This window comes from Artibeus jamaicensis, unplaced genomic scaffold (genome assembly GCF_021234435.1).
Source record: "Artibeus jamaicensis isolate MK-2021 breed Jamaican fruit bat unplaced genomic scaffold, CSHL_Jam_final contig_3152, whole genome shotgun sequence".
Classification (NCBI taxonomy): Eukaryota; Metazoa; Chordata; class Mammalia; order Chiroptera; family Phyllostomidae; genus Artibeus; species Artibeus jamaicensis.
In genome coordinates this window covers 3,837,547-3,862,644 of record NW_026521729.1, presented here as the reverse complement: position 1 = coordinate 3,862,644, position 25,098 = coordinate 3,837,547, and the positions used below count along the sequence as shown (strand labels likewise).

At 48.4% G+C, this 25,098-nt stretch overlaps 1 protein-coding gene across 1 annotated transcript in view; it reads left to right on the top strand.

The window, feature by feature from the left end:
* Nucleotides 1-25,098, top strand: part of FTO (FTO alpha-ketoglutarate dependent dioxygenase) — a 311,228-nt gene that overhangs the window by 148,102 nt on the left and 138,028 nt on the right. The window contains exon 8 of the mRNA XM_037141548.2: nucleotides 18,543-18,667. Within this exon, the coding sequence (XP_036997443.2) occupies nucleotides 18,543-18,667 (125 nt within the window). The remainder of the gene's footprint in view (nucleotides 1-18,542; nucleotides 18,668-25,098) is intronic.

The following is a 25,098-nucleotide window of genomic DNA, read 5'->3' as shown; positions in this document are numbered from 1 at the left end:
GCAGCCATTTTTAAGTCACTTCTCGTGATCTCACCAGCTAGCTCTTTGTAAAAGGAACACTCTTGTCTTGTTAGACTGACAGCAATTGCTCCGCAGTTGGGATCGGCTCCAGTAGCTTTGTTCCCTGAAAAACGACCTTGATGTGTTGAATTAAAAGTTTGGGGTGTTCGATGAGTCAGAGGGCAGGAACCTGTCCTCGTGTTGGATGAGGCTGTCACCGTTAGACACACGGAACATCAGGGGTAAAAGAAACCTTAATCTCCCGCCACGCCCCCACTGAAAAGACCCTGGAGCCTGAATCTGTTCCCACTGGAAGTGCCGTGAGTCTTGCAAGCCATGTGGGTTTTCCGTTTGGGGCAACATCAAAGTGCAGTGACTTTAGCTATTAAAGTGTGTTTGACAAGCCAGACTTTCCCCGAGCCCTGCTCCGCACGCTCCCTGTGAGACTTGGCCTGTCTCTTGCTTTGGTTTTGCCTCCCTGTGACTTCCTTTCCCCTCCCAGGGAGTGGGAGGCCTCACCTCCTCCCACCGGGGCTCCCACCAGGCTGCCAGGGCCCCTTCCTTTCAAACCAGTTGTTGGCCCAGGTGAGCACTGTCCTGCCCCCAGGGTGGACGGCACCTTCTCAGGGCCACCTCCCAGGGGCCCTCTTATGTGCGGAAGGGTTTCAGAGCCCGCACCGGGCGGCAGGAAGGCAGTGCGTGCCCTCGGCTCTGCCCAGGAGTTGGTGTCTGTCCTCAGAATCTGTCGCTCTGTTGAACCACCGTCTCTGCCGCGGCGAGAGGACTGCGCTGCCCTGCCTGCGTGTTTGTTTGCCTGTCTGACCGAACTCGGACAGTCTGTGCCTTCTGTTCTGCAGCCTAGAAACCTGTGACCCAGCTGCGGGCCGCATCTCAGGGAGGTCACACAGCAAGTGGGGGGCAGGCCAGGAGGCCAGTGGCAGCTTTCAGGGGAAACCCCATGGTGGGAAATCTCACCCCCGGAAACGCGCTTTGTGACTCAGGGTAAGAGAGGTATTCCCAAGTGGGACGCTGGCTACGGCGACTGCTTAGGGACTCACTGTAATATCTGAAGCCGTCGCCGTTAAGCATGCAGCTGCCTTAGAGGTCAGGCGGAGCCGAAGCGTCAACAGCTGTACAACAAGCATCCGAGATTGTTTTTAATTGTGCCCCCTTTCTCTAACAGCGGTCATTCTTGTTTATATTGTCAAGAACCTTTCCACTGAGCACAAGCGCACCATCCTCCCAGGTCAGATGCTTAACCCTTCTGCATGGTTACAATGAAAACGGGCCCCTTTGTCTCCATTCACGGACACCCCAGCCACGCATGCGGGGTGGACGGGGCCTCCGGTGCTCACCACGCTGGAGCAACTTATTGTCCGAGTGCCACAAAGAGAGCATATTTTCTATTTCTATACGACAGTGGCTCGGCCTTTGCCTGTGCACCCGACCACGAGACACCGTGCCCATTTATCAACAGGCAGAAGTTGGGGGTACCATTTTGTTCCTGTGACCTGTGTTACTTTTTACTGACCCGACCAAATTGCTTAAAAATTTTCCCTTTCTGCTGCCAGTGTTTAAAGCTGCTTAATGTCTCTGAAGTGACCCCCCACCCCCCCTGCTTTCTTTTTAACCCTTTACATTCCCATTTACCGCAGCACCTGTTACTGTAGTGGGCCATGAAATCGCAAATGTTCCGCGGCTCTTAGTGACCGATAATAACTTATTAAATATAAATAGAGCATCTCCTGACTCTGGGATCGCACTGAAGGGTGAGCGGACCGTTGACTCAGTCCAGGGACCCACATGTATTTATTTGTGGGAGCCGACTCAAGACAGTACATCGGTGCATTGGTTGGTTGTGGCAGGCAGGGAATACTTCTTATTCTGCTCCTTTAAGAGTTAACGAAAACCAAAGGGGGCCAGTTGAGCAAACATTAAATGCGAGCCTCAAACGTGAAGGCTGCTTTGTCACCGAGACAAAACCGCCGCAGCAGGTGGTGGACTCGAACACAGGAGGGAGGAGGCCATTCAGTTGTTGCCCATTTTTCTCATCCTTTCAAGACCCCCATTGTCTCAAGCCCCAGAGTGCAAGTCTTCCTGCTCAGTCTCACGGAGACGGTTGCAGCATGAAAGGCCAGTGCCCAGCGCGGGTTCTGTCCGGTGGTTCCGTCTCTGGGTATGGAGTGTCCAACTGATACACGAGGCTGAGGGACAGGTTTCTCTAGAAGATGAGCTGCTCGTGTCTGCTTCTCAGGACACAGAACTGTTCTCCGGCTGCGGCACGCGGGGGTGATGGAGGAGCCCGGTGCCCACAGTGGTTGTATTTCACAGGTTTCAGGTTGTACCCCTCTAGCCAGACGTGTGGACTTTTGTCATCTTTGGGCGGGGGGGTCTCAAAGCCACCTTGTGGTGACTGCCCTGCCTCTTTAAAGCTAAGGGTCAACTCTGTGGTCTGTGCCTGTTTGTGACATGGTGCTTCACTGGGGGGTCAGCTCTTTGAAGGGATTCGTCATTGAAGTTGGAATCATTGCTTTCTTTCCCCTCGAATGGATGAAATGTCGTTTATAACTCTGGAACCCAGAGCACCCTCGGGGGGAGGTATCCAAAGATGGGGTGGAGGGTGAGGCAGGGCCCTGGGCAGATTTCCGTTACTGCTCCTGATTCCTGACGACGGTGCCGAGTGTCCCCCTTCTTCCCGCCCCCCCCCACCCCGCCCCGTGTGCTTTCGTTCATTCTGAATCACGGTTGGAATGATTGAAGACGACGAACACCTGTAGTGGTAGTTTTTTTCTGTGAGTTCCTGAGAGGGCTGGAGTGGAGGGCCTGGTTTCCATGGATTTGAGGAACTTTCCCGAGCTTCAGCCACGACTAATTCTGATATGTGCACAGACGCGCCTTTCATGAATGTCTTGACCCTTGTTGTTCGTGTGAACGCTGGGTGTTGTCCGCCCTGGAAAGAAGCTACATTTCTGCTGCTTAGGCCACGGTATCAGATCGAATGACCACCGTCATTGGTGCCACTGTGGGTGTAACCAGAACAGCACCCGCTGGACTCGAGGGCTCTGTAACTTCCTGGAGAACGACACCAAGACCCCGCAGTTGACATGAACCTGGGACACTCAGATTCCTTTCATGCGTAGTGTTGATACACACGAGGACGGGTGAAAGAACCCCTAAATGACCCTAGCACTTCGACCCCGACTTGGGACATTATGGCTGAGAAGGGCCTGACCTCCCTGGAGTGGGTCTTGGTGGGAAGATAGTTTGGTCGATCTGAGACTCAGCAGCCTCTTGGTTGCTGTCTTGTGTATTCAAAAAAACGGAGCTATTCTCTGTGTCCCTCGGGCCCTCTGTCCGTGTGTCCAGGTGGGACTCCAGCCAGCCCGGCAGTGAGCCACTGTGTCACTCTGATCCCTCACCTGTCACTGAAGTCATTGTCAAGCACTTAGCGTTGTTTGTAACAGCTCTGTTAACGACCCTCTCACTCTGGCAAGGGGATGCTGGGCCAATTACTAAACTCCTGTAAAGTGAGTTTGCTAACGATACCAACCAATCTTGTCGCATTGTTGGAAGGATTGTATGAGCTGCTGTATCCCTGTCTCATAAAGAGAGAATGCTCTGTAGATGCCTCGTCGTTACATAGTGTAGTGGGTAAGAAAGTGAGCTCTGTGAGCCGACTGCCCAGGTTCAAATCCTGACCCAGGACTCGAACTTACCAGTTGTGGGATGTCAGACAAGTGACTTAATGTTTTTTTGTGCCCTGACTCTGTTATCTATAAAGCAGGATAATAATGAAACCAATTTCACTGAATTGTTATGAAGACTTAATGAGGAATACATGAAAAGGAATTAGGACAGAGCTTGGGAGGGGATGAATGTTCAGTAAGTGGTAGTTTTTGTTATTGTTAGTACCTTGCGAATTATATTTATTGTTACTGTTAATGCTCTGGTAATATGCCCTTAACATTGCTGACTTAAGGGTCCCTTACGTAGGCTCTGAATTCCTGAGAACTGTGTCCCCAGGTGGCATGTGCATCTGTCTCCCCTGAGTGGACATGTGCCAAGTAGCAAGGAGGGCTGACCCCGAAGACGCCCGAGACAGCGGTGTTTACAGAGAGTGGCCTGGGCAGGGACGGCGTTCGTCTTGGGTAGGTGTTACCTGGGGGTAAGGGCAGCAACTCTGCCCACGTGATTTCACTGAATTCTGTTCCCCTACCAGGTTGTTGCTTTATGTAGAGTTTTACAAGTCACCCGGTCAATAGCGTGAGCCACTTCAGTATCGTGGGATGTAGCTGTAACCGCGAGAATCTCAGGGAAGGTAAGAATTTTTTCAGGGTGGGCAGGTGTCTGTGGGGAAATTAATTAGTTATAGTCTCTGTTCACTCAGGTCTCAAAATTAGAAGGATAACAGTGCTTCGCAGATCGGCGTTAAGTGGTAATGCTAAGGCTATGGTAGACAATGACCAGGGCATTTTAGTGAATTTTATGAACGATTTCTAGAAATAAAAATGAATCCTAAGAGCTCTATTGGATCGGGCAGTTATTTTGTGTAGCCCCTCCGGTCACCTTGCACCCCGCGTAGATCTTGTATTTTTTTCTACCTGGACTATAAGCTCCTATAGGCCAGTCGTGGGATCTGATGGGTGTTCACTGTGTAGCAGGAACGATACACAGAGTCAGAATCGGAGGCAGAACAAACGATTTCCAGTCATAACTCAGCTCACACCACTTTGGATGTCGCACGAGCTACTTAGCTAGGCTGAGCCCCACGTTCCCTGTGTGTAATAATGCAGTTCGTGATTCCCGTTCCCCCTGACTCACGGAGGTTTTGTGGGGATTATATGAGATAAGAAAGTGTTCATGAAAGTGCTTTTCAAAATGTATGTCTGATGCCTGGGTTGGACTTGGCTCTACTTGCTCATGGAGGAAAATCTGGCAAAGTCACTTCACCTTCCTGCATCTCAGGTGGTTTCATCCAAAACAGGGATGACAGTTCCTTTACCTCGTGGGCCTGTTTTTAGAAGTCAGTTATATTACGCATGTGGCCGCACCTGGCATGTAGTAAGTGCTCGGTAATGTTAGCTGCCATATGATATCACGTTCATCATCGCCACCACCACCATCGTCATTGCCACCATCACTGCCATCTCCATCACCACCACCATCACCATGACCACCACCACCATCACCATCCAGAAGGCATCCAATTAGAGATATTGATCTCTCTGGTACAGATGGTTAATGCTGAACAGGGGCTCAGGTCATATAAAAATGACAGTTGGAGTAGCTTTACTGTGGCTCTGGGTGACTAGTGCTCTGAAGGCCCTAGCACTTACTGGCTGGCTGCTCTCATGTATTGGGCACTGTTCTCTTCCGGGGACCTATGTGTAAGACTTGAATCCTGTCCACCCTGTGAAGTGGGTGCTGCAAATAGCTTCGCCTTGCGGGTGAGGAAGCGGAGATAGGGACAGGGCGGGCCCCTTGCCCTCTGAGCTGCGTCCTTTCTCCCTGCCCTGCTGAGGTCCTCGAGGACAAGAGAGACCTCCAGACTCACCAGCCGTCATTTTCTCTTCACTGCGGCCGAGACCTGAGAAGCCCGCCCCGTTAGCTGTGCTTCAGTTTGAGTTCTGTGCCGAGTCCCCAGCTGAGATGCGGTGACATTTACAGGGCAGAGTGGCCTTTCTGTATGTATCATCTTCCCAGATCTTCAAGTTCTGCATGGACGTTTCTCTCCTGCTCCGTACTCCCATCTGCTGAATGCCTCACACTCATTCCCACGTCCACAGGTGGCTCTGGAGAGTTACTTCCTCTCTCTGAGCCTCAGTTTCCTCATCTTTGAAACAGAGACACCTCACATTTGGTAATTGCTGGGTGACATGAGATGAGGTTGATAAAATGCTGTCGCAATGCCTGGCACATAGTAAGCGCTCACTAAATCTCTCTCTTGCTATTATTGCCACCACGGAGGGACCCATGGTCTCAGCGTGCAGACAATAGAAGGGTCTCAGCGGTGCATTCTGGCCTCACCCTCCCGTACAGCAGTTAAAACTTTCACTAAAGCTTTGGTTTGGATGTTCCCGAATGAAGGAGTGGGCAGGAAGGGGGTGGGGAGCCAACAGATACAAAGGAGTGAATTATAACAAAGCGTCTTTCTGCTTCAGTTCTTGTGCAGAAAACATATGTTCAGTGATGCAGGCAGCAGTTGGGTTAAAGACACACTGTAGGGCCGCAGACAAAAGGCCCGCACCCTCCCTGCATTTACAATGTTTCCAAACATATTCACTTGTCTGCCTTGTTAGGGATCGGGCTGTCAGCTGGACCCTCTTGCCAGTGTGATTTCTTTTCCCCCTTTCAAAGGCCTCCCCGCCTCCCCCGCTCCCCCAGTGTTTTACACTTTATATAACCCAGTGTGGCTGACAGACCACTTCACCTTTGTGCTAAGATACCCGGGCAGCGGTGGGGGGCCAGGGGGCGGGAAGCAGGGAGCCGATCTGTCAGAGATCTTGGGGAACTTTCCACTTGCCGGAGGATCGGAAGGTGCTAAGCCACTTTGAGGACAAATGTCGCCAGTAGCTGTTACTTAGTGCTGGGTGTAGGTAGCCGTTCTTCACCTTCAAGTAGCAGGCTGACCCCCTGATCTGGGCAGAGAGTCTCGGCAGCGCCAGCTGGGAACTGGGGGCCTGCGCTTGCTGCCGTGGGGTTGGGGCCGTTCTCGCTTTTATCTGTAGGGTGAATCGTTTTTGATGAAAAGACACAGATAAGTGAAGGGCTCGCACAAGGAAATTCGGGGAAATCTCGGTCATTCTCATACGCATTATGTGGAATACAGACTCGCGTCCGTACGTAGTTCTGCGTCCAGGGAGAATGTTGCTCTGTGTCTGTCTGTAGTTAGACTTCCTTATTTTTTATTGAAGGTTTTGTAGCTGTGATAGGTTTATTTCCCTGGATGAGACTTTAGAAACATACCCTTATGTGAATTACTTTGTAATTATGTATATGTCTGTAATGTAAAAGTTATTATAACACTTTTATGTGTAATCCATTAGAGCCTCCATGGCTGTGAGCAGTCAGCTGGAAATGTACAAAATTCTCACACCAGTGGCTCTTGGCTGTTTCATCTTCCCAGTCTCAGTTTTCCCATCTACGAAATGGGAATTCCATGACCACTATACCTTATAAAACATACCCTAATCAAACAAAATCAGTATCTGCAACGTAACAGTCAGTGGGAACGCTCTGTCTGTGTAGAAATCTCGTGGCCTCGTTGCCCACGACTGAGTACACTTCATTGCTTTTGTTTCTTTTTTCTTCTGAGTCTCTTGCTGCTGTTCCCCATTGCATGATCTTGTTAATTAGCTGACTTGCTCATCCTGGAAAGCACCGGCAGATTCTGAGGAAGGAGGGAGGCCGGCTATTTCCCATTGGCTTAGCGCGCTAAATGGGTTGTTAGCTCATTTCAGCGGTAGAGGCAATTACCGTCCTGTTAATGAATAGGCAGTCAAGTGGAATTTCCCATATAGACCGTCTTCTGGTGCGAGGATCATTTCAACACCTAAAAAGCCCCAGACATAAAACATTGTATAAATATTTTCTAATGAAAGGTGCCAACGAAGTCACCCCTGCCAGCCCTGACAAAAGAAGCAACTGATACTGTTACAGTGTTTGGTGCTGCCATTGGAAAACGCGAGAAAGGAAAACATTGTGGAAATGTATCCGTATTACCCCCTGGGAGGGAAAATAAGTCTGCAAAGATTTTACTAATGGATGAAGCTAATAGCCTGCAAATTGGGATAGAATGTCCCCTGAAGTGGCCCTGTCCTCCTTGACTGCAGTGCAGCATCGGCCAGCACTAGGAAAAAACACATTGATATTCTTCCCCGCACTGAATGGATTCATATCACGGAGTGATGGGAAAGGAAGGGAGTGATGGGAAAGGAAGGGAGTGATGGGAAGGGAAGGCGATGCTCAGACCAGTGTGTGTGTGAGGCTTGCGTACAGGTTCTTTTTTCCTTCTTGTTTTTAAACAAAGCTGATGCTTCAGAAGCTAGAATGATTCCCGGACTCTCTCAGCAACAATAATTATGCCGTTCTTTCACCTCTCTGTGAATCAGCTTTATTAGACGGACTGCGTGTAGGAGCCACGAAGAGCAGACGATAGAAACAAACGAATCTATTAGGCTACTCGGAAAACAGACGGGGGAAAAAAAAAGAACAATGATTTTGTAAACTCCATAAAGGTCAGAAAAAGGCTTTCAGTAAGTATGCACAGACTAGAAATCAAATCCCATTTCCTATCATAAGAAGCCCGTTGTTTTAGCCACGGTAGTTAATGTACTGTATGTGAAAGATTTAAGACTCGTTGGAAAGCTTTGCTTCTGTTTTATTAGGCTGCTATTGAAAAGCCAGCAGCATACCTCGGACTAGGTGCTTTGAGATTTCTTAATGGGCTGTCAGGGGCAAGACACCGGGGCTGTGCTATACTAGCTCTTTCCTGTACATTAAAACAACAGGGGCCAAGCGATCACATACAGAAGTATGAATTACTTGATGCTTTCTCTGTTCCATATGGCCAGCCATGTCTTTGGCAATTAATCATGTACAAAATCAGTCGAGTGCTTTCTGAAGCATTGAAGTCAACATTTAGTTGTACCTGTGCCAGTGGGGCCGAGGGGTTGCAGGCGTAAAATAGCAGGGTAGGAGCTGCCGGCACCAAGGCCCATGCAGCTGGCTTCTATAAACAACACTTTTTTTCTCCTCTTTGCCTTTTTTTTTTTCCTTTCTTTTTTCTTTCTTTTTCTTCTTCTTTTTGCTCTTTCCTTTTCTTTTCATTTCTCTTTCTTTCTCTCTCTCTTTCTTGCCTTTTCTCTTTCTTTCCCCTTCCTTCTTTCCTTCCTTCCCTGACAGATGCATGGACCATTTTAACCACTGCAGCTCTGAGGTTTATCTAACTTCCATTCTCTGCCCCGGCACCGCAGGTTAGGCCGGAGAGGCAGGCTGTCTTCTGCTCCACAGGCTGGGTGTTCCAGCAGCACCCAGCCTCTGCCCTGGGCATCCACCTGGTACCAGCCCAGTTACTGTGGTTTGGGAGCTTGTGCCGAAACACATGAGGTCCAGTGATTTCCGTACTGGTGGGAGGAACAGAATGGGAGGAACCAGGGAAGTGCTCTACAGACACGAGTAGCTATTCAAGTTCACGGCTGTAGTCTTGTAGCATTAAAAAAAAAAATCAGTGTCCATATTTTCTGTGATCTCCCCCCCCCCCAATTTTTTAATCCATAGTACTGCTGATAATAAGAATAATATCAGTTTGTCGCATGTATCAAGCCTGTTGTGTGTACCAAGCCTGGTGCAAAGCGCTGTACCTGGATCATCTCATGGAATCGCCCCAAGAGCTTCAGGCCCCGTTTCATTGACCCCTTTCCGGCTGAGGAAACTGCTCAGAGGAGCCTTCCCCTGAATTCCTTCCCCGAGCACGTGTAGAGAATTCTCAGCTCCCTGAGCTCACCAGTACGTGGTGGGAAAGTGCTGAGCTGTGCCTTGCTGGTGCACGTTTGAAGATTTCATCGGGCAAACTCTGCTGAGATGGTCATGGAAATAAAGTGCGTCTTTGCGATGAGCTGAACCAAGTGCGTTCTTAAGTGGGAATAAAAGGCCGCTTTGTCCGCAGCCTCTTGGAGGCTTCTGCCTTTGTGCCTTCCTTTCAAGACAGTCTAGCTTATCTCCTGCTTTCCAGGGTAAGGAGACTTTGAAGGGTGGGGGAGGGGAGGGAGGGATGAAGACAGCAGCCTTAAGTAGTCTGGTGGACTCGCCCCCCCTGCCAGGGACTGGGTGTTATCTCTGAGCCAGGGGTCATCCAGGATGTGTTTTCTCAAATTCAGGAAACAGGGGAAAGAAAGTTCTAACATTGTGTAAACATTAGCACCCCCAAAACCTCCTGCTCTGGGGGAGGGAGATAAAGTCGGCAAAAAGGCCGAGAGGCATGTTTATTTGTTCTGCGGGGCTGTGGATCCAGGCGCGCTGGAGATCCTTGGTGGTGCCCAGGCCGGTTTAGGAAACTCGAAGGCATCACTCAGCACAGAGCTGCAGACCTCACAAAAGGGCCATCTGAAACTGACAATCAGTAAATGAAGGGAGACCCGCGATCGACCTTTCTTTGATGGGACTAAGGCTATCTCAGTGGGTTCTGTGCCTTTCTTCTTTAAAAAAAAAAAAAAGAGGAAAGAAAGAGAGGGGGGAAAAAGCTCCTGGACTTTTGAAGAGGGGCGTCCTGGTCGGGTGTTTGACAGCCCGTGGCAGTGTTGATGTGAGGAAATGGCTTTCCCAGCCGATAACATCTCCAACCAAGTTTCTTCACAAGTTGAACCTTTAGCCCTTATTATCAGCCCCGGCATAGCTTTGTAATTTGTGTGTGCAGAGAGGGAAACACAAGCCGAACACGAGGCAGATATGTACATAAAAAGTGTTAGGGTCGCCACTGCGTCCATAATGACGGCGTTACTTTTTTGGTGGGGGGGAGAGAAGCGGACGGGCCAGGGGAAATGCAGGTCTGGCAGGCTGATGTTTATGCGCCTTTCGAAATTGGAAAACCGGCAGCAGAGTTTTCTTTTTCTTTTCTCTCTCTCTCTTTTCTTTTCCTTTTTTTAAACACACTAAGCCGAGGGATGTCCAGCCCTAGTTGTGGGATGCTTCCTGTTGTCACACGTTTCCGTAGACAGAGTTCTCTGATTGGATGGAGAAATCGGAGTTTTGTAGACAGAGTTCTCTGATTGGATGGAGAAATCGGAGTTTTGTAGACAGAGTTCTCTGATTGGATGGAGAAATCGGAGTTTTGTAGACAGAGTTCTCTGATTGGATGGAGAAATCGGAGTTTTGTAGACAGAGTTCTCTGATTGGATGGAGAAATCGGAGTTTTGGAGTTAAAGGTCTGTTAGAAGCTGTTACAGTCAACCCGTATCAGAAAGGAACCCAAAGAATTGAAGACACATAGAATACTTAGGAAGGAGCAAATGCTGTAATTCTCCCTTTAAAGCCTCAGAGTGTCAGAAAATGTTGCATGCGACGAATTCTGCAAACAGCACACATATCCACGCGTGAATTTTTGTGATGCCCTAGAATTAGGACAGGCTGAAAGTTACTTAAACATAAAAACATCTCCACCAAGAATTCGGCAAATTGCTCAGTCTTGATAGAATAAACTTAGAACTTTTCAAGAAAAATGTGTACGGAGAGCTTAAGAATTTTGGTTTTTCTTTTCTATCTGTCCATCTCTGCCCTCCACGCCCCACCCTGGTTGTGGACTTTTTTTACTTTGGTTTTATGTGTAAAGTTTAATGGGCCGGGGGAAACTAAAAACACTGGGGAATGTGTGGAGGTCCTTAGAATGCTGCGGGTTGCCAGAGTCCAGAGTAGTTTTCTCGGCTGAGCTGGGGAAAGGCAGACTTCTTCCTTTGTCTCACCAGAATGGTCTGCGTGGACTAAGTGTTTTTCACCGTGAAGTAAGACTGTGCATGTGTGGACACAGCCACCCAGATGGGCATCGCCCTTCTAAGCAGTCACCTAGAGATTGCATATATTTTTCTTGATGCTATGGCTTCAAAGATAGTTTTTACAACTTTTTTGGAAAGAATTGTCTTCAGGAATGGTTTGACTGAAAACCAAAGCTTGCTTCCCATATGTTTTTTTTTTTTTATCTCGAATAGCACTCCCTGGCATGATCGTTTGCTCTGGCCTGGCACCAGGGCCCGCTGACTCAATGAGCATCGTGTGACCTGCTGATACCATGCTAGGCACCGTGGAGGGTATCAGGAATAAATGGGTCTGGACCCTGCCTGTTCTATAGAGCCCTCGCACTGGAGGAGGCCACATCTAGCAGATAAATAGGTGCAGTGGAATAGGACATGGTTTGTACGGTACTCAGGGCTACTTTGGAAGGGCTGGCCACCTCTGCTTCATTTAGTGCCAGGATGTGGTTCATGGGAGACTCCACAGGGGAGGTGTTACTTGAGATGTTTCTTAAAGAATTTGTAGTTACTGCTAAGTTATGCAGCCAGGTACAAGTACCAGTAAATATATAGCGTAGGGCAGCCATGGGTTTTTGGGGAACTACAATTAGTTTTACATGGAATGGAAGATGGTAGGAGATAAAATTTAAGAGGTCAGCAGGGCCTAGAGAAAGAAGAGTTTCTTGGATCAGGTTAAGGAATTTGGCCTTTTCACAAAATTATTAGTGTCTGGGGGTCCCTCAAATACCAATAACTGAAGCGCAGATGAACGGAGGTGATCCGGGTTCACTGGGTTCTGGAGGCTGAGGCCCTTTGACCCAGAGGTTCTTCCTGGAAAGGCCAGGTCGTCACAAAGGCAGCTTAAAGCCATTGCCATCTGTCATGCTGGCCTTGAACTGGAAGGGAATGAACATGCTCAGACTTGTGCCTTAAAACACCATTCTTCCAAGAGAACAACTCACCAAAGGGGCGAGGCTGACGCAGATGTGATTTTGGACCCTATTTCATGGTCCAGGAGGGAGGTGGGCCTGCACGACCTCTGGCAATGGGGACAGGATAAGTCTGAGCTCCACTGAAGGGAGGGAATGACAGGACTTCACGTTCAAGTCTAGGGAGTGCAGGGAGGGCGAAGGGAGGAGCCCAGGATGATTCCTGGCGGTCTAGTTGGGAGGAAGGCATTGTTATCTGCCCCTCTGGGAAAACACAGGAGATGGAGTGGGTTGACCAAGAGGAAAGAGATGGGAGAGCAAAGATGGTCAGTTCAAAATGGCCCAGTGAAGACGCCACGTCTGAGTTATATGTGCAAGAAAAGATAGGCAGTCGTTGGCTCTCTGGGGCTAGAGCTCAGTGGAGAGTCTGTTTAAAGATAGACATGTAGGTGGCATTAGTCCACAGGGTCCCCTAAAGCCATTGGAAGGGGAGGTCACCCAGAGAGAGAGCAGAAGGGACGAGAGGCAAACCGAGAGGGTAGCTCTGAGCTAGCCGCAGTAGAGGGCCCTAGAATGAGGGACCCATAGGAGACCAAGAAGGACAGAACAGGCGTGGGCGTGGTGGCCCCAGTGAGAGAGGCATCGACTCACAGAGAAGCATTGCGCAAAAGCCGGACCGGCTCTGAAAATGAACCTGCCCTCAAAGGACACAGATTTATTACCACGGGGGGGGGGGTTGCAGAGGGAGATGCCTGGGGGTCCCGGCACAGGCTCTTCCTGACTGGCACTGTTCAGCGGTAGCCTGATTTCCTTTTGGAGGCTTTTGTTTAAAGTGATAGACATTTCAGGAATCCTTTGGACAAAATAGCACCACCTCGCACTGAGGTTGCTGAGTGAGTTCAAGAAGAAACCGAACAATGACAGTCAGAGGGGCATCTGTACTGGGCAGTCGCCCCTCGAGCCCCCGTGGACAGGCCCTGCTGTCCCTTCCACGCTGCTGCTGTGGGAGTGGCCTGCAGCCAGGGGGTGGCCACTGGGGTTTGAACAGCCAGCCCCCTTACCAATACTCTCAGTCTTTTCCTGATAGGCCAGCGTTTCCATCCACGGCTGTTGAAAAGGAATTGCAGTGAGATGGATTCAAGCTCCAGACCACGAATGCCAACTCTGTAGTTTCCTTTCCCTACAGTTGGAGGGGAGAAGTAGAAGAATGTGTTTTTGGTAATAGGATACTGTTTAAAAGCTGCTGCTTGTGTGAAGACAGTTCTGTGTTGCTACTGATGGGAAAATGACCTATTAACATTTCCTGTGCAAAGGCAGCCCTCGAGGAACCAACGCTGTATTAGGGAGCAAAACCCCACTGTAAATACTTGTAAAAAGAATGCTCTTTGGCACTCTGAAATGTCCCTTTGGGCAGTGACTCCTCTTCACTCTGAATCCCACAAAATACTGTATTTTGGGGTCTGAACACTCAATCTAAGTTCACCCATCCTTTCCCAGTAGTTCAAAGTATTTATATTGTAAGAGATTTTGTTTTGTGATGTCATCCAGATATAATTCTTCCTGTTTTTTAGTAACTATTTAATTATGAAATATTTTTATATGCAGGTGTGTTCTCTACATTCATTCTTGTCCTAACAATGTGATGAAAATGAGTTTTAAAAAAGCACATTGCATAGACTTTTCATACAGTCACATAGACTGTTTGGGGACAAACAGTTTGTGAGTTTTAACACATGGGACAAAGCCATGTTGTCACCCCAGTGGACAGCACACAGAGGGGTTCCATCCCCCCCAAAGCGCCCTCGTGCTGCCCCTACTGCGATCACACTCATCCACCCTGACCCTTGGCCAGTGCCGATTGTCTCTCTGTTCCTGTAAGTGGCCTTCCCCAGAAGGTCAGACCGATGGGGTCACTCAGGGTTTCTTTCACCTTTGCACTTGGTGTACAGCCTTGGACGTCCATTGAGGGGTCGCACCGACAGTACTTGTCCCTTTGCACTGCCGGGCAGTCAGTACTCTGTTGTGTGGACAGGCTGCCATGTGTTTGTCCACTTACCTTCTGAAGGACATTCCAGCTGTTTTCAGTTTTGGGTGCTTATGAATAAAGATGCTGTAAACATTGGTGTGCATACTTTTGTGTGAACATACGCTCTTTGTGTCTTTAGATAAACCCCTAGAAATGGGATTTCAGGGTCCCATGTTAAGCGTCTCTGTGCCTTTTGCAAGAAGCTGCCAAACCATTTGCCGGAATGGCATAATTTTGTGTTCCCATTAACAACGCCTGCACTTCCAAACACTCACATGCTACGTAAACACTCTTGGCTTGGGGCTGGCGAATTGTGTGCCATGGTTCCTTGGGGTTTTGAAGAGACTCCTTTTGACAGGGAGAGCCTCTAGGTGCCCCATACCAACTTCAAGGAGAACTGCTCCAGTTTTGTTTTTCTTATGTGAAGTCCTGTGTAAGAATACATTTGGGGAGAAAAGAGGTTTATCCGTGAAGAGTTTAAAGACCATTGCAATAGGGCAGTGCATCCAGAGCAGGGTGTGGACCACGGGTGTTACTCGGGGAGAGGCTGGGGGCGCTCCAGGGCTGTACCCTCCATGGGGACCACATGGTAAGAATGTGGTTCCCTCTCAGCTGCTCCCTCAGTCCCTCATTAGACTGACGTGTCCCTAGCACTGTCCATCACGTGTCCGTGTCCTCTTTTACAGATGGGGCGGCAGCGGTCCCCCAGCCGTCAGCAAGCACTAACGTCTGTCCACAATGACATAAATACACACACACCTCTGTTTCTAATGTGTTATTTCTGTGGTTATCTGCTCATTTATGACAAGTGCCACAAGTTTTGCATTTTTCTTCTGAAGTGAATTCATGTTATAGTTTAAAAGTTGGGTCAATCTAAAGAAAACTATTAAATAGTGTATGTGTTATACACAAAGATGGCAAGAATTATGAGAATGTGCCAGAATGACTGGAGTTTGGGGAAGTCTGAACTAGGGGATCTGGTTATTTAAAAAGACCACAGAGTGAATCCTTTCCAGAGGCAAAGAGAGATCTTTGGTAAAGTACCTGTCTGTTAGTTCACCTACAATATTTTATGGGTTTATATGTTTATATCACGACAATTTCTGAAAAGAGAATAGTTTCTCATTGCTGGTTTGGTTTTTTTTTGTTTTTGTTTTGCAATACTTGTTTCTTAAATGCCTTCTTTATTCATTGAGTTGACAAATGTTCGTTCGGCAAGTAGTGGGGACACGGTGGTGAAGTAAACGGACAAGGTGCCTTGTCCTCATGAAACTTTGTTTCTTCAGCCTCCTTCCCCTCTTTGAGGCTGTTCATGGAAGACACAGCCTCCAGGAAAATTTAAGTGTTGTGAGAGGCAAAGAAGAGGTGAATGACATTTTTATTTTTACTTTTTGTTTTGCAATTTCAGCTCACATTCGGTGTTACTTTATATTAGTTTCAGGTGTGCAGCATAGCGGTTAGACAGTGAGATAATTCACAGCGTGATACCCCTGGTGATTCCAGGGCCCAGTAAGAAGTTACTGTAATACCGTCAAACTGAGAAATAGTTTCATTTTCCCCCTGTCTTTGGAACCATCTAGATGCGTGGTTTGTCTTCTCTTGGAAGCGTTTTTGCATTTGGGGGAATATACTATGTACCTGCAGACATAGTGATAGACTGTGTGGCTTTTTGAGGTCCCTTTCAATTGTCAGTGCATCACGCAGGGTGTCACAGACAAGACGCAACCCGGGACTGTGGTTAACACACCCCCAAGGGCCGCGACCGCTCTGAAACTGGACGTTCTTTACACCGGAAGTCGCACACCGGCAGCCGCCTGAGTTCTGTCCAGCCACTGGGTGTTTCTAGTTTGGCCCACGTGATATTTAAAACAAGTCAAAAAATTAGTTTCCAGCATTTGAAAAACCAGAGATTTTCACATTAAACAAACAAACAAATTTCATGTCTGTTTTGAAAAAAAATTCATGAATCCTGCACCGCTGAATGAGCTTCGGTGACCGGCAGAGCGGGCTGCTGCGAAATAGTGGCCGCCCTTGCGGACGGCGTGTGCTCTTCTCTGCTCCACCCCTTCAAGCCGCCTTCCTGGCCCTCGTGGATATTTGAGTTTACACCCCCTGCTTTAGCCATTTGGATCCCGGGCTTCATGCGGTGGAATAGCCTGGAGAAATTAAGCTCCGCCCCCACCCCCAGTGCTGGGGAACTGAAAGGTTGTTGCTCTGGAAACTCCTGGATCGCCCGGCTGGGTGGGCGTCCTTCTGGGCCCCAGAGGCAGCCGTCAGGGTGCTTTCCCTGGGTAATGCTGGTCAGGTTATCTCGGATCTTTCACAAGGAGATACTGTTTCCTGTTTGATTGTAAGCAACAGAAACAGATTCTGGTGAATTTAACCAAAGTGAGACTTTAATGGGAGAGAATATTGCACAACTCAAGGTATGGAAAGAGGAGAAAATGATCTGGACTCGGAAAATTCAGGAAACCAGGAATACTTGGAGGACCATGGGTGTCAGGAACTAAGGAAATTGATAAAATGCCTCCTGACTTTTCCCCGTTCTTTGTCGTTCTTCTTGTGTGTCTGAAGTCCCGGAGAAGAGAATTGGGTTGGCCTGGGCCCCGTCCTTGATGAGGAGAGCGGTACACTTTGGCTGACAGCCCTCTTAGATGACGCACGATGAAAGATTACCCCACCTGGAGGTCTGGGTGCTGTTCCAGGAAAGGGGGCCGGCTGTGGGTGGAAGGCAGCCGGAGCAGAAACTGCTCCCTGCCCCTCTTCCCAAGCTGGTTAGGAGGAGATTCGGTGCGCCCTGTAAAATGCAACAGAGGAACCCGGAAGCAGTATTTCGAGTTACACGAGAACCAAATCATGGGCGTGCCCTTTGACTGAAGCAAGGAGGCGTGGGGCTCAGATAAGGAACACGTTGAGTGACTAGAACAAAGTGACCATTTCAGTCCTTGTAGCAATTGCTTGGGTTGTAGCAGCTCCCAAGAAGCCATGCCAACCTCTCATGAAAAGCAACATCTGTAAGTCCTAAAGGTTTCTACTCCAGTTACATGCGATGAGAAGTTCTACGATTAAAACTTGAAAGGCTGTTGCCCACTCCAATTTTTAGTAGCAATAGGGTATTTTCCATTGTCTTTTTGACTGTTTTTATAAAGTGACATCAGTTTGCATGTTTAAAATACATGCATACAAAAAGACTATGCTAGGGTGAGCTACAGACGAAATGACAGTTTCAAATTTGACCTCTGATGTAATGCTACTTGTTAGCAGGATGTGATGTGTTTTGGAAGCCACCTGCCTCTAAGAGCAGCATCTGACATTTCCCAATTCGAGGCAGGAGCTTGAGTGTTTTTGTGCTCATCTGTGAGCCTAATTTTTTCAAGGATCACAGTCATGGCCGTGGAATAAGTGATCCTCCCCAAAATTATAAGTCTTAAGAGCATAAGAATCCCTGTACCTATTCTTGGAACTACATAGTAGATTTTCAAAACTGGCAAGCTGTTCACTGAGCTATAATACTTTTTCATTACTGCACTCTTATTTCTTTCTTTGCAGGATCTTGGTTTGCAAAAAGCAAGGAAAATAAGTGAACGACAACAACAAAAGTTGCCGGTGTGGCTGGGAATAGAAATTGAGGTTTCAAATACGAGAGGCAGTGCGGAGAGCCTCAGTTGGGGGGTGGGCAGGAAGTAGAGAGAGAGAAAGTCGGAAGTGGCTCTTTTTTAAGAGGCAAAACAAACACCTCACAGCGAAGTGTACGTGAAAATCATTTCTAATAATAGCTCTTGGTAGGCAATTCCCAGGGAAAAAAAAAAAGTCATTGGTGCGCTGAGAAAATCAGGGCAAGAACACAAAGGATGCTGGTGTGTTACTCAAGGCAATGGGGCTTTGGAGTTTACCTTGTACCATGTACACTAATCAATGCGGAATATATGCTGGCCATTTTTGACCATCATTTACTGTATTGATTTGTTAGCAGGAGAACCGTAATAAAAAAGCTATTGATTTACTGTCTTTATTTGTTTATGGGCTTTTTTGGCATTATTAATTTTTCACCCTTCCTTTCTCTTTTGGGGGGATCATTTCTTCTAGACAAATGCGGTGCTTCGTGAAGTTCGAAGAGAGGGGGTCCCCACGGTACTCAGGAACGAGACCCTGACCGCCATCCTGGGCTCGCTCAGCACACGTCAGAGCCTGCGGAGGGAGTGGCGCTCCAGGTGAGTCCGCGAGTGGCCGCTGTCGTCCCTGAAAAACAAGGGCTCTGCTTGCCTGGCGCAGCCCTTCCTTGCAGCTGGTGTCCTCTGTCTCACTTGAGGGGCCTTGAAGAATGAGCCAGTTTTTATCTCTGTCTTCAGCCGAAGTGAGCCTCTCCTGCTCAGGCTGCATTGCGACGATCCGTGGTGTCCTCTGGATGTGCATGTGATTCAGCCCCGAGTATGACATTTAGCATGAACGCTAGCACCTTGAGCCGAATTCAATATAAGTACCTGAGGCCAAAGAACCCTTTGAATCAATGGCCTAAAAAGATCAGTGTTGCAGTTTGGGGGGGGTGGGGGGCAGACGTCTGGGTTGCTTGGAAGCCGTCTGTCAACCCCCTTTTAGAATTGACCAAGTCGGAATCAGGTTGGCTTCTGCCTAGTTTCTTGGCACACGGGCTTTCCCGTGGTGGCAAAGCCGTCGCTGGTGGGAAGTTTGTGCAAATCACCAGTTTTTACAGCATCGATTCTTGCATGCTGCCTATCACGGTGCCCTGCCCTGATTTGGCAAACAAGTGATGGATGGACAGCTGGAACGACTTCCCCCACGGGTTAGGGTTAGCCTCCAGGGCTGTAGTTTGTAAAAAATTGTTGAAATATGGTGTGTCTCTGAGCAGGAGGGGGAGGAATTGGGAAGATTAGGCTGCACCTTGTCTCCGGGTCCTATTTGATGCTTAAAAATTCCATGTGCTTGGGAGTCAGGAGCATTTATTGATAGCTGTAATATTCGCCAAATGAGTCCATGCAACAGAATTTGCAATAATTGATGGCTTTACTAGTAACCATTATCATAAAAATAGATTTGTCTGAACAAGGCTGGAGAAGAGCATTTTTCCAAGGACAGGAGACGGTAAAGAGGATGGACTGTCCCTCGTGATTGGGTATCAGTGACGTTTGTTTCCGAATACGTGTATTATCTCTGCATTCAGACTTGCCTTGAAACAATCATTTTAACATTCCCAGGGATGTTCTCCCCTTTGCCTGCTTTTTGGCTGTGTGGTCAGAGTAAGTAACAGTTTTCAACCGCAGTCATTGCGTTTCCCATTTAAATGTCACTAATTACATTTTAAATTTTCCTTGTGTTACAGTGTAAGTGTGTGTAGTCAGGAGAGTAGGCAGGTTGCGTTAAATAACGCAGTATCGGTGTGGGGACGTGGAAGAGACTCCTCTCTCTGGGTTTGACCTTTTATAGCTCTGCCCCCAGTGATTCTTATTAAACGGGAAAAGGGGAGCGAGAGAGAATTGCCCTGTACCCTTGCTCCCACCACCTCCCACACCTCCGAAGACAGTGCAGCTCAGAGACCGAAGGTGGAGATGGGGGGAGGTCTTCTGCCGAGTGCCTTTGGCTTGGGAACAGGAATTGCCTGATACACCAAATCATCCCACGGTGTGGCCTGTTTAGAAAGGGTCTGGTCTCAGTCTCTCCGGCCCCGTCAGGGGCTGGAGCCAGTGTTGAAGTCGGTGTCGTCTGGCATCTGAAACAAAACTTTTCCAGTCCTTCGTGGGAGGGGTGGAGGGAGAAAGAGCCGACTGACCCAATGACATACCGCAGGCCTTCCTTAAAATCGAACCCCTGGAAGGACATTTCAAGAGCGCGCTGTCTGCAGAGCTCGGAAGGAAAAGTGTCCTCAGAGGGGTAACTCACCCTCATCCTGGGCCCCCCTGCCCTGTCTTTGCCCCCCTACTGGATGTTTCCCATCCCTGGGACCTAGCTCAAAGACTCACCCACACGACCGGTGTAAACACACTGTTCTCACATGGCTTTCTTCTGCTCCTTAAAGCCGTGTCAGGCAGCCAGGGGTTGGGCGTGGCCTCGTGGGGCCGCAGTGGAGCACGTTACAAAGCACCCACTGCCTCGCTCCCCACGCAGCCTGCGTTCCAGAGCCGCCTGTTGTGTGCGTTGGAATCGCACGAGGAGAAATGTGCTTTGACAGAAAATAATTAGCGCTCGCCAAAGGCCAAGCAGTGGGTTGCAGTATTTTACTTTCATCAAAGCTACCAGGGGATCAGTTAGATTAGATAATAGAAATTTTTTCCTCTGAAAGTTAAATGCAGATGACGGTAATTACCTTCTATTGCACATTAGAGAGTGCGTTATGAATAGTCCGACTTCAAGAAATTTAGGTCGACCGAGACTTCGCTGCTGGCAGCAACTTCAGTCCAAGTCGGCTGGGATCAAGGTTCCCACCTCCCCCTGTCAGCAGGTTCATTTGTGATAACAGTACTGGGGAGACTTTGAAGCGAGACTTGTGACTTGTTTTTAAAATATTTACGGTGATCACCAGTGGGAAAGTGGGGAGAAGCAGGTGAGGGTATGGAGGGGTAGATGGTGCTGGAAGGAGATAGCTCGGGGTGCTAAACACACAGTACCATATAGAGATGATGGGTTATAGAATCGCACACCCAAAACCTATATTATTTTATCAACCAGTGTTTCCCCAATACAGTCAATAAACATTTTTTTAAATAGAAAAAACTGTGTGTCTCTCTCAGGCCAGGAGCCAAGCCATTGTTTGGGGACAACTCGCTGAAGTCTCCTAAACTGAAAGCATATGTTCCCTGTAATTTAGCTTCTGGAGGAAAGTGTCAATTCCGCGTGACTCGGGGTAACCGGGTTTGTCACAGTGTCACGCAACCCCTCGGTTTCAGAGGCCCGTTGGAGCGCCGTGGGTTTCCCTCGCCAAGCCGGGTAATCCCATAAACAACCCTCTCCAAATAGGCTTATTAGGGCCGCCGGCCCGCTTCCCCGGAGCTGAATGCAGGGTAAGTGTTAACAGAGGCGGCCCAGAATTTCTGGAGACTCGGCTTTGTTTATCCAGCCCACTCCGCCTGATGGACAGCTTGCGATAGCTTTTAAAGAACTGGGCAAGCCCTCTGCTCTGACCCCTTCTCGACCCCCGCAGCCCAAAGGTCAGTCTGCAGCTAATAAAGTCGGAGGTTCTGCGGGCCTACTGGAGGAAAAGGCGGCGAAAGAGCAGCTGGGAGGACTGGCTGTCTCGGCGAAGGCTGTTTAGGGTCCCTCTCTGATAATGAAAATGATTACCAAATTATATGGAAGTTTAACCGCAATAGTGAGCGAGAGGAGGGTGGAGCCCAGCGCATTAGGTTTGATAAATGAACTGTGAAGAGGCCCATCTGGCTCTCAACATCTTTTCTCCTCCTCGCTCCCTACCAAGGGGAAACACTTTAAAATAACAGCAGTACATACAGACTCAGTGACCCATGCAAGGAGCTGGGATGGATTAAGATTTAATGGTGACAGTGGGAGAAATTATCATTTGAAAAGTGCACTAAAGAAAAGGTACAGTTCAGTGCCGGCGCCCAAACCCTTCTCCCGCGTGAAAGGGAGTAAAAGTCAGCGCCTTTGTTTCTCTTACACAAATCCCTCGCGTCCTTCCTGGGTTGCTGACAATTTTGAGGGCGTGTGCATTCCGGAGTCACCGTTCATGGCCAGTTTAAGGAAAGGAGTGGGCTTCCTTTACCTCGAATGTCTGGGGATGAGAGACAAGTGTTTTTATTTCTGCCCGCTTGTTCCGTTTGGAGAATGTGGGCAAGTCGCATGTTAGAGAAAAGCCTTTACAGGGTCTGTGTGATCCGCTTCCACAACTGCCCACTGAGGGTTCTGTGTTTTTTGACACTGAACATACACGTGTGACTCTGGCACAGTGTTTTACTTTTACTACCACTTGGCTGATTTTCTGGGAGAGTAAGGAGACAGCACCTGCCTGCATTGAGTAGACCTGTTCGCTTCTTGCTCCCTTTTTCAAAGAGGCGTCCTGGCGATGCTAATTAGTACCAACAATGGGTAGGTCATGAGCTAACTGTTTGCCGACTGTTAATGGGGAAGAGGATTCGGTTTAAAGCCCTCTTCCAGCTTCTGGTGTCCTGGTTTCTGCCCGGTGACGTTGGCGTTCCCAGAGCTCTACTGTCGTCTGCAGAGGCAGCTGGCACCGCCCATGACTCTTCATTCCGAAGCAACAACGATTTTACGTAACAAGCATTTTTGGTGTGTTTCGTATGCCTAGCTGGTACAAAATGCTACCCGAGAGGATGTGCTCAGCGGCCAATTTAAAAATGTGTCCAGGGTTGAGAATGGACCTTAGATCCTAGAAAGAGGCTTCAGGGGCAGCAGAAAGGAGGGTGATGGGGACCAGTCGCTCTAGCCCACTCAGGACAGTGTGGAACCGTGGACGTCTCTGAAGGTGAGAATCGCCGGCCCGTTGAAAGCCTATATCTTGCCCTGCATTGTCTACCGAATACAAGCCTTGCCCAGACCATAACTATTTTTAAAATTGAAATAAAGAGCTCCTAAACATCGTCCTGAGTTAGCATTCACCTCTGCTTTTGATTTCCTGTGTATCCATGGGGATTTGCAACTGAGCAGAAAGCCAGGTGATGGATAATGCAGAGAGATAGAGCTAACTGTGCTTTTTAACTTTAAAACAGTGCCCTTAAATTTATGCTGAGGAAGGTACGAAATTAAAAAAAATAAGACACAAACCAGGTCATCAGGGTTTTTTTTTTTTTTAATTGAGACATAGTTCAGCCTGCTCACTGTGGCTCGCTTGGGTGTTAGCCCACAAAGCAAAACGTTGCCAGTTCGATTCCCGGTCAGGGCACACGCCCAGGGTATGAGTCAGGTCCACCAATCGGAGCACGAGAGGGGCAACCCATGAATGTCTCTCTCTCACATCGATGTTTCTCTCCCTTTCTTTCTTCCTTCTTTCCCCCTTTCTCTGAAAATAAATAAATAAATAAAACCTTTTTTAAAAAACAGAGAGAGAGCTCACATAAAATAAAATTTCGCATAACGTAAACATCATCATTTTAAACTACAGGACGATCTGTTTAGGACGTTCACGGCATGGTGCCGCCATCAGCATCATCCGCCCCCAGAGTGTTCCCATCACCCAGACGTGAAGCCGCTCCCGATGTCCCTCCTCCCCACAGACCCTGGCAGCCTCTCCTTGGCTTTCTGTCTCCGGAGGTTTGCCTGTTCTGAACATGTTAAATGATGAACATTCTGTATAGGAACATACAGCGTGTGGCCTTTTATATCTGGTTTCTTTCATGGTGCGTATTGTTTGTAGAGGTCATCTGTGATGTAGCATGTCAGTGTTCTATTCCTTTGGATTTAGCCAATAATATGCCACTGTATGGATGTACCACATTTTGTTGATCAGTTGATGGAACTGTAGGTTGGGTCTATCTTTTGGCAGTTGTGAATAATGCTGCTATGCACACTCATCGGTTTTTGAGTGGCAGGTTTTGGTTCCTTTGAGTGTATACCCCAGAATGGAGTTGCTGAGTTGTAGGGCGACTCTGTGTCCTGCTTTTCAGGGGCTTCCAGACTGGCGTCCGCACCTGCCACGCCATTGGACATTCCTCCCGGTGGACCCCAAGGTCCCCTGTTCCACAACCTCGCTGACACTTATTACTTTTTTAAAAACTACAGACACCCTAGGGGTATCAGTGTGGTTTTGATTCGCATTTCCCTGATGACTAATCATGTTGAGCACCCTCCCATTCGTTTTATACTAGATTTCCAAACTCGGCCAACTTGTACTGGGCTTATTGACTGGATTGACTTGTCTAATTCCTGTGTAGACAACTTTATCTGGGTCTAAGGAGCCTGAAAATGGTGCTGAGAACCGTTTGAAGAAATGCATGTGGCAGCATCTTAGAAAAGCTTTTAGAACTACTCACTGCTGTTGACAGTAACTCTCTGGACTGAGATGGCGCAGTGTGTGTGTCTTCCCCGCACTGGGCTCCGGCGACACAAAGCGCTGCCAGGTGAGCACTTTTTTCTGGACATGTAAACCAGACATCTTATTACTGACCATCCTCCGTTCTCCACACCCCAGCCCTCGCCTCCTACCTCCAGGATGAATCTACTCTGGGATCTCTTTTTAAGGCTCTGAAATCTAGTTGTCATAAACCAGATCTTGTAACGAGTAGGGTTTGCTTTTCTAAGGGAATCAGCTTCAGAAGTCAGAGCTGGGTACCACAGATGGAACAGTTTGTGCAAATCACTTGTGTGGATCAACTTGGGTTCTAAGGTTTTCTCCACGGATGTCTGGTTTCTCCTTTCGCTTCCTGGAGGGGCTGGGTATGTGTATTTAAAACTGACAAGTTGGTCCAGTCCAGTTTAGCAATGAACTGTTAGCCTCTGAGTGCTTAGTAGGTATAAGTAACTGCTAGATGCTGTGAGAAATATCAAGATGGGCATGAAACGGCCTCGATGATGAAATAATTTGTAGGTTACTGAGGAGGAAGGCGGAGAAGGTTAGTAAGAACACAAAAGGCTAGCGTGCCAATTGGTACTCTGTTTTGTGTGAGGCACTGTCGGAAACTGAAAGACGGCTTAGCCATGGGCCCCTCTTCAGGGGAAC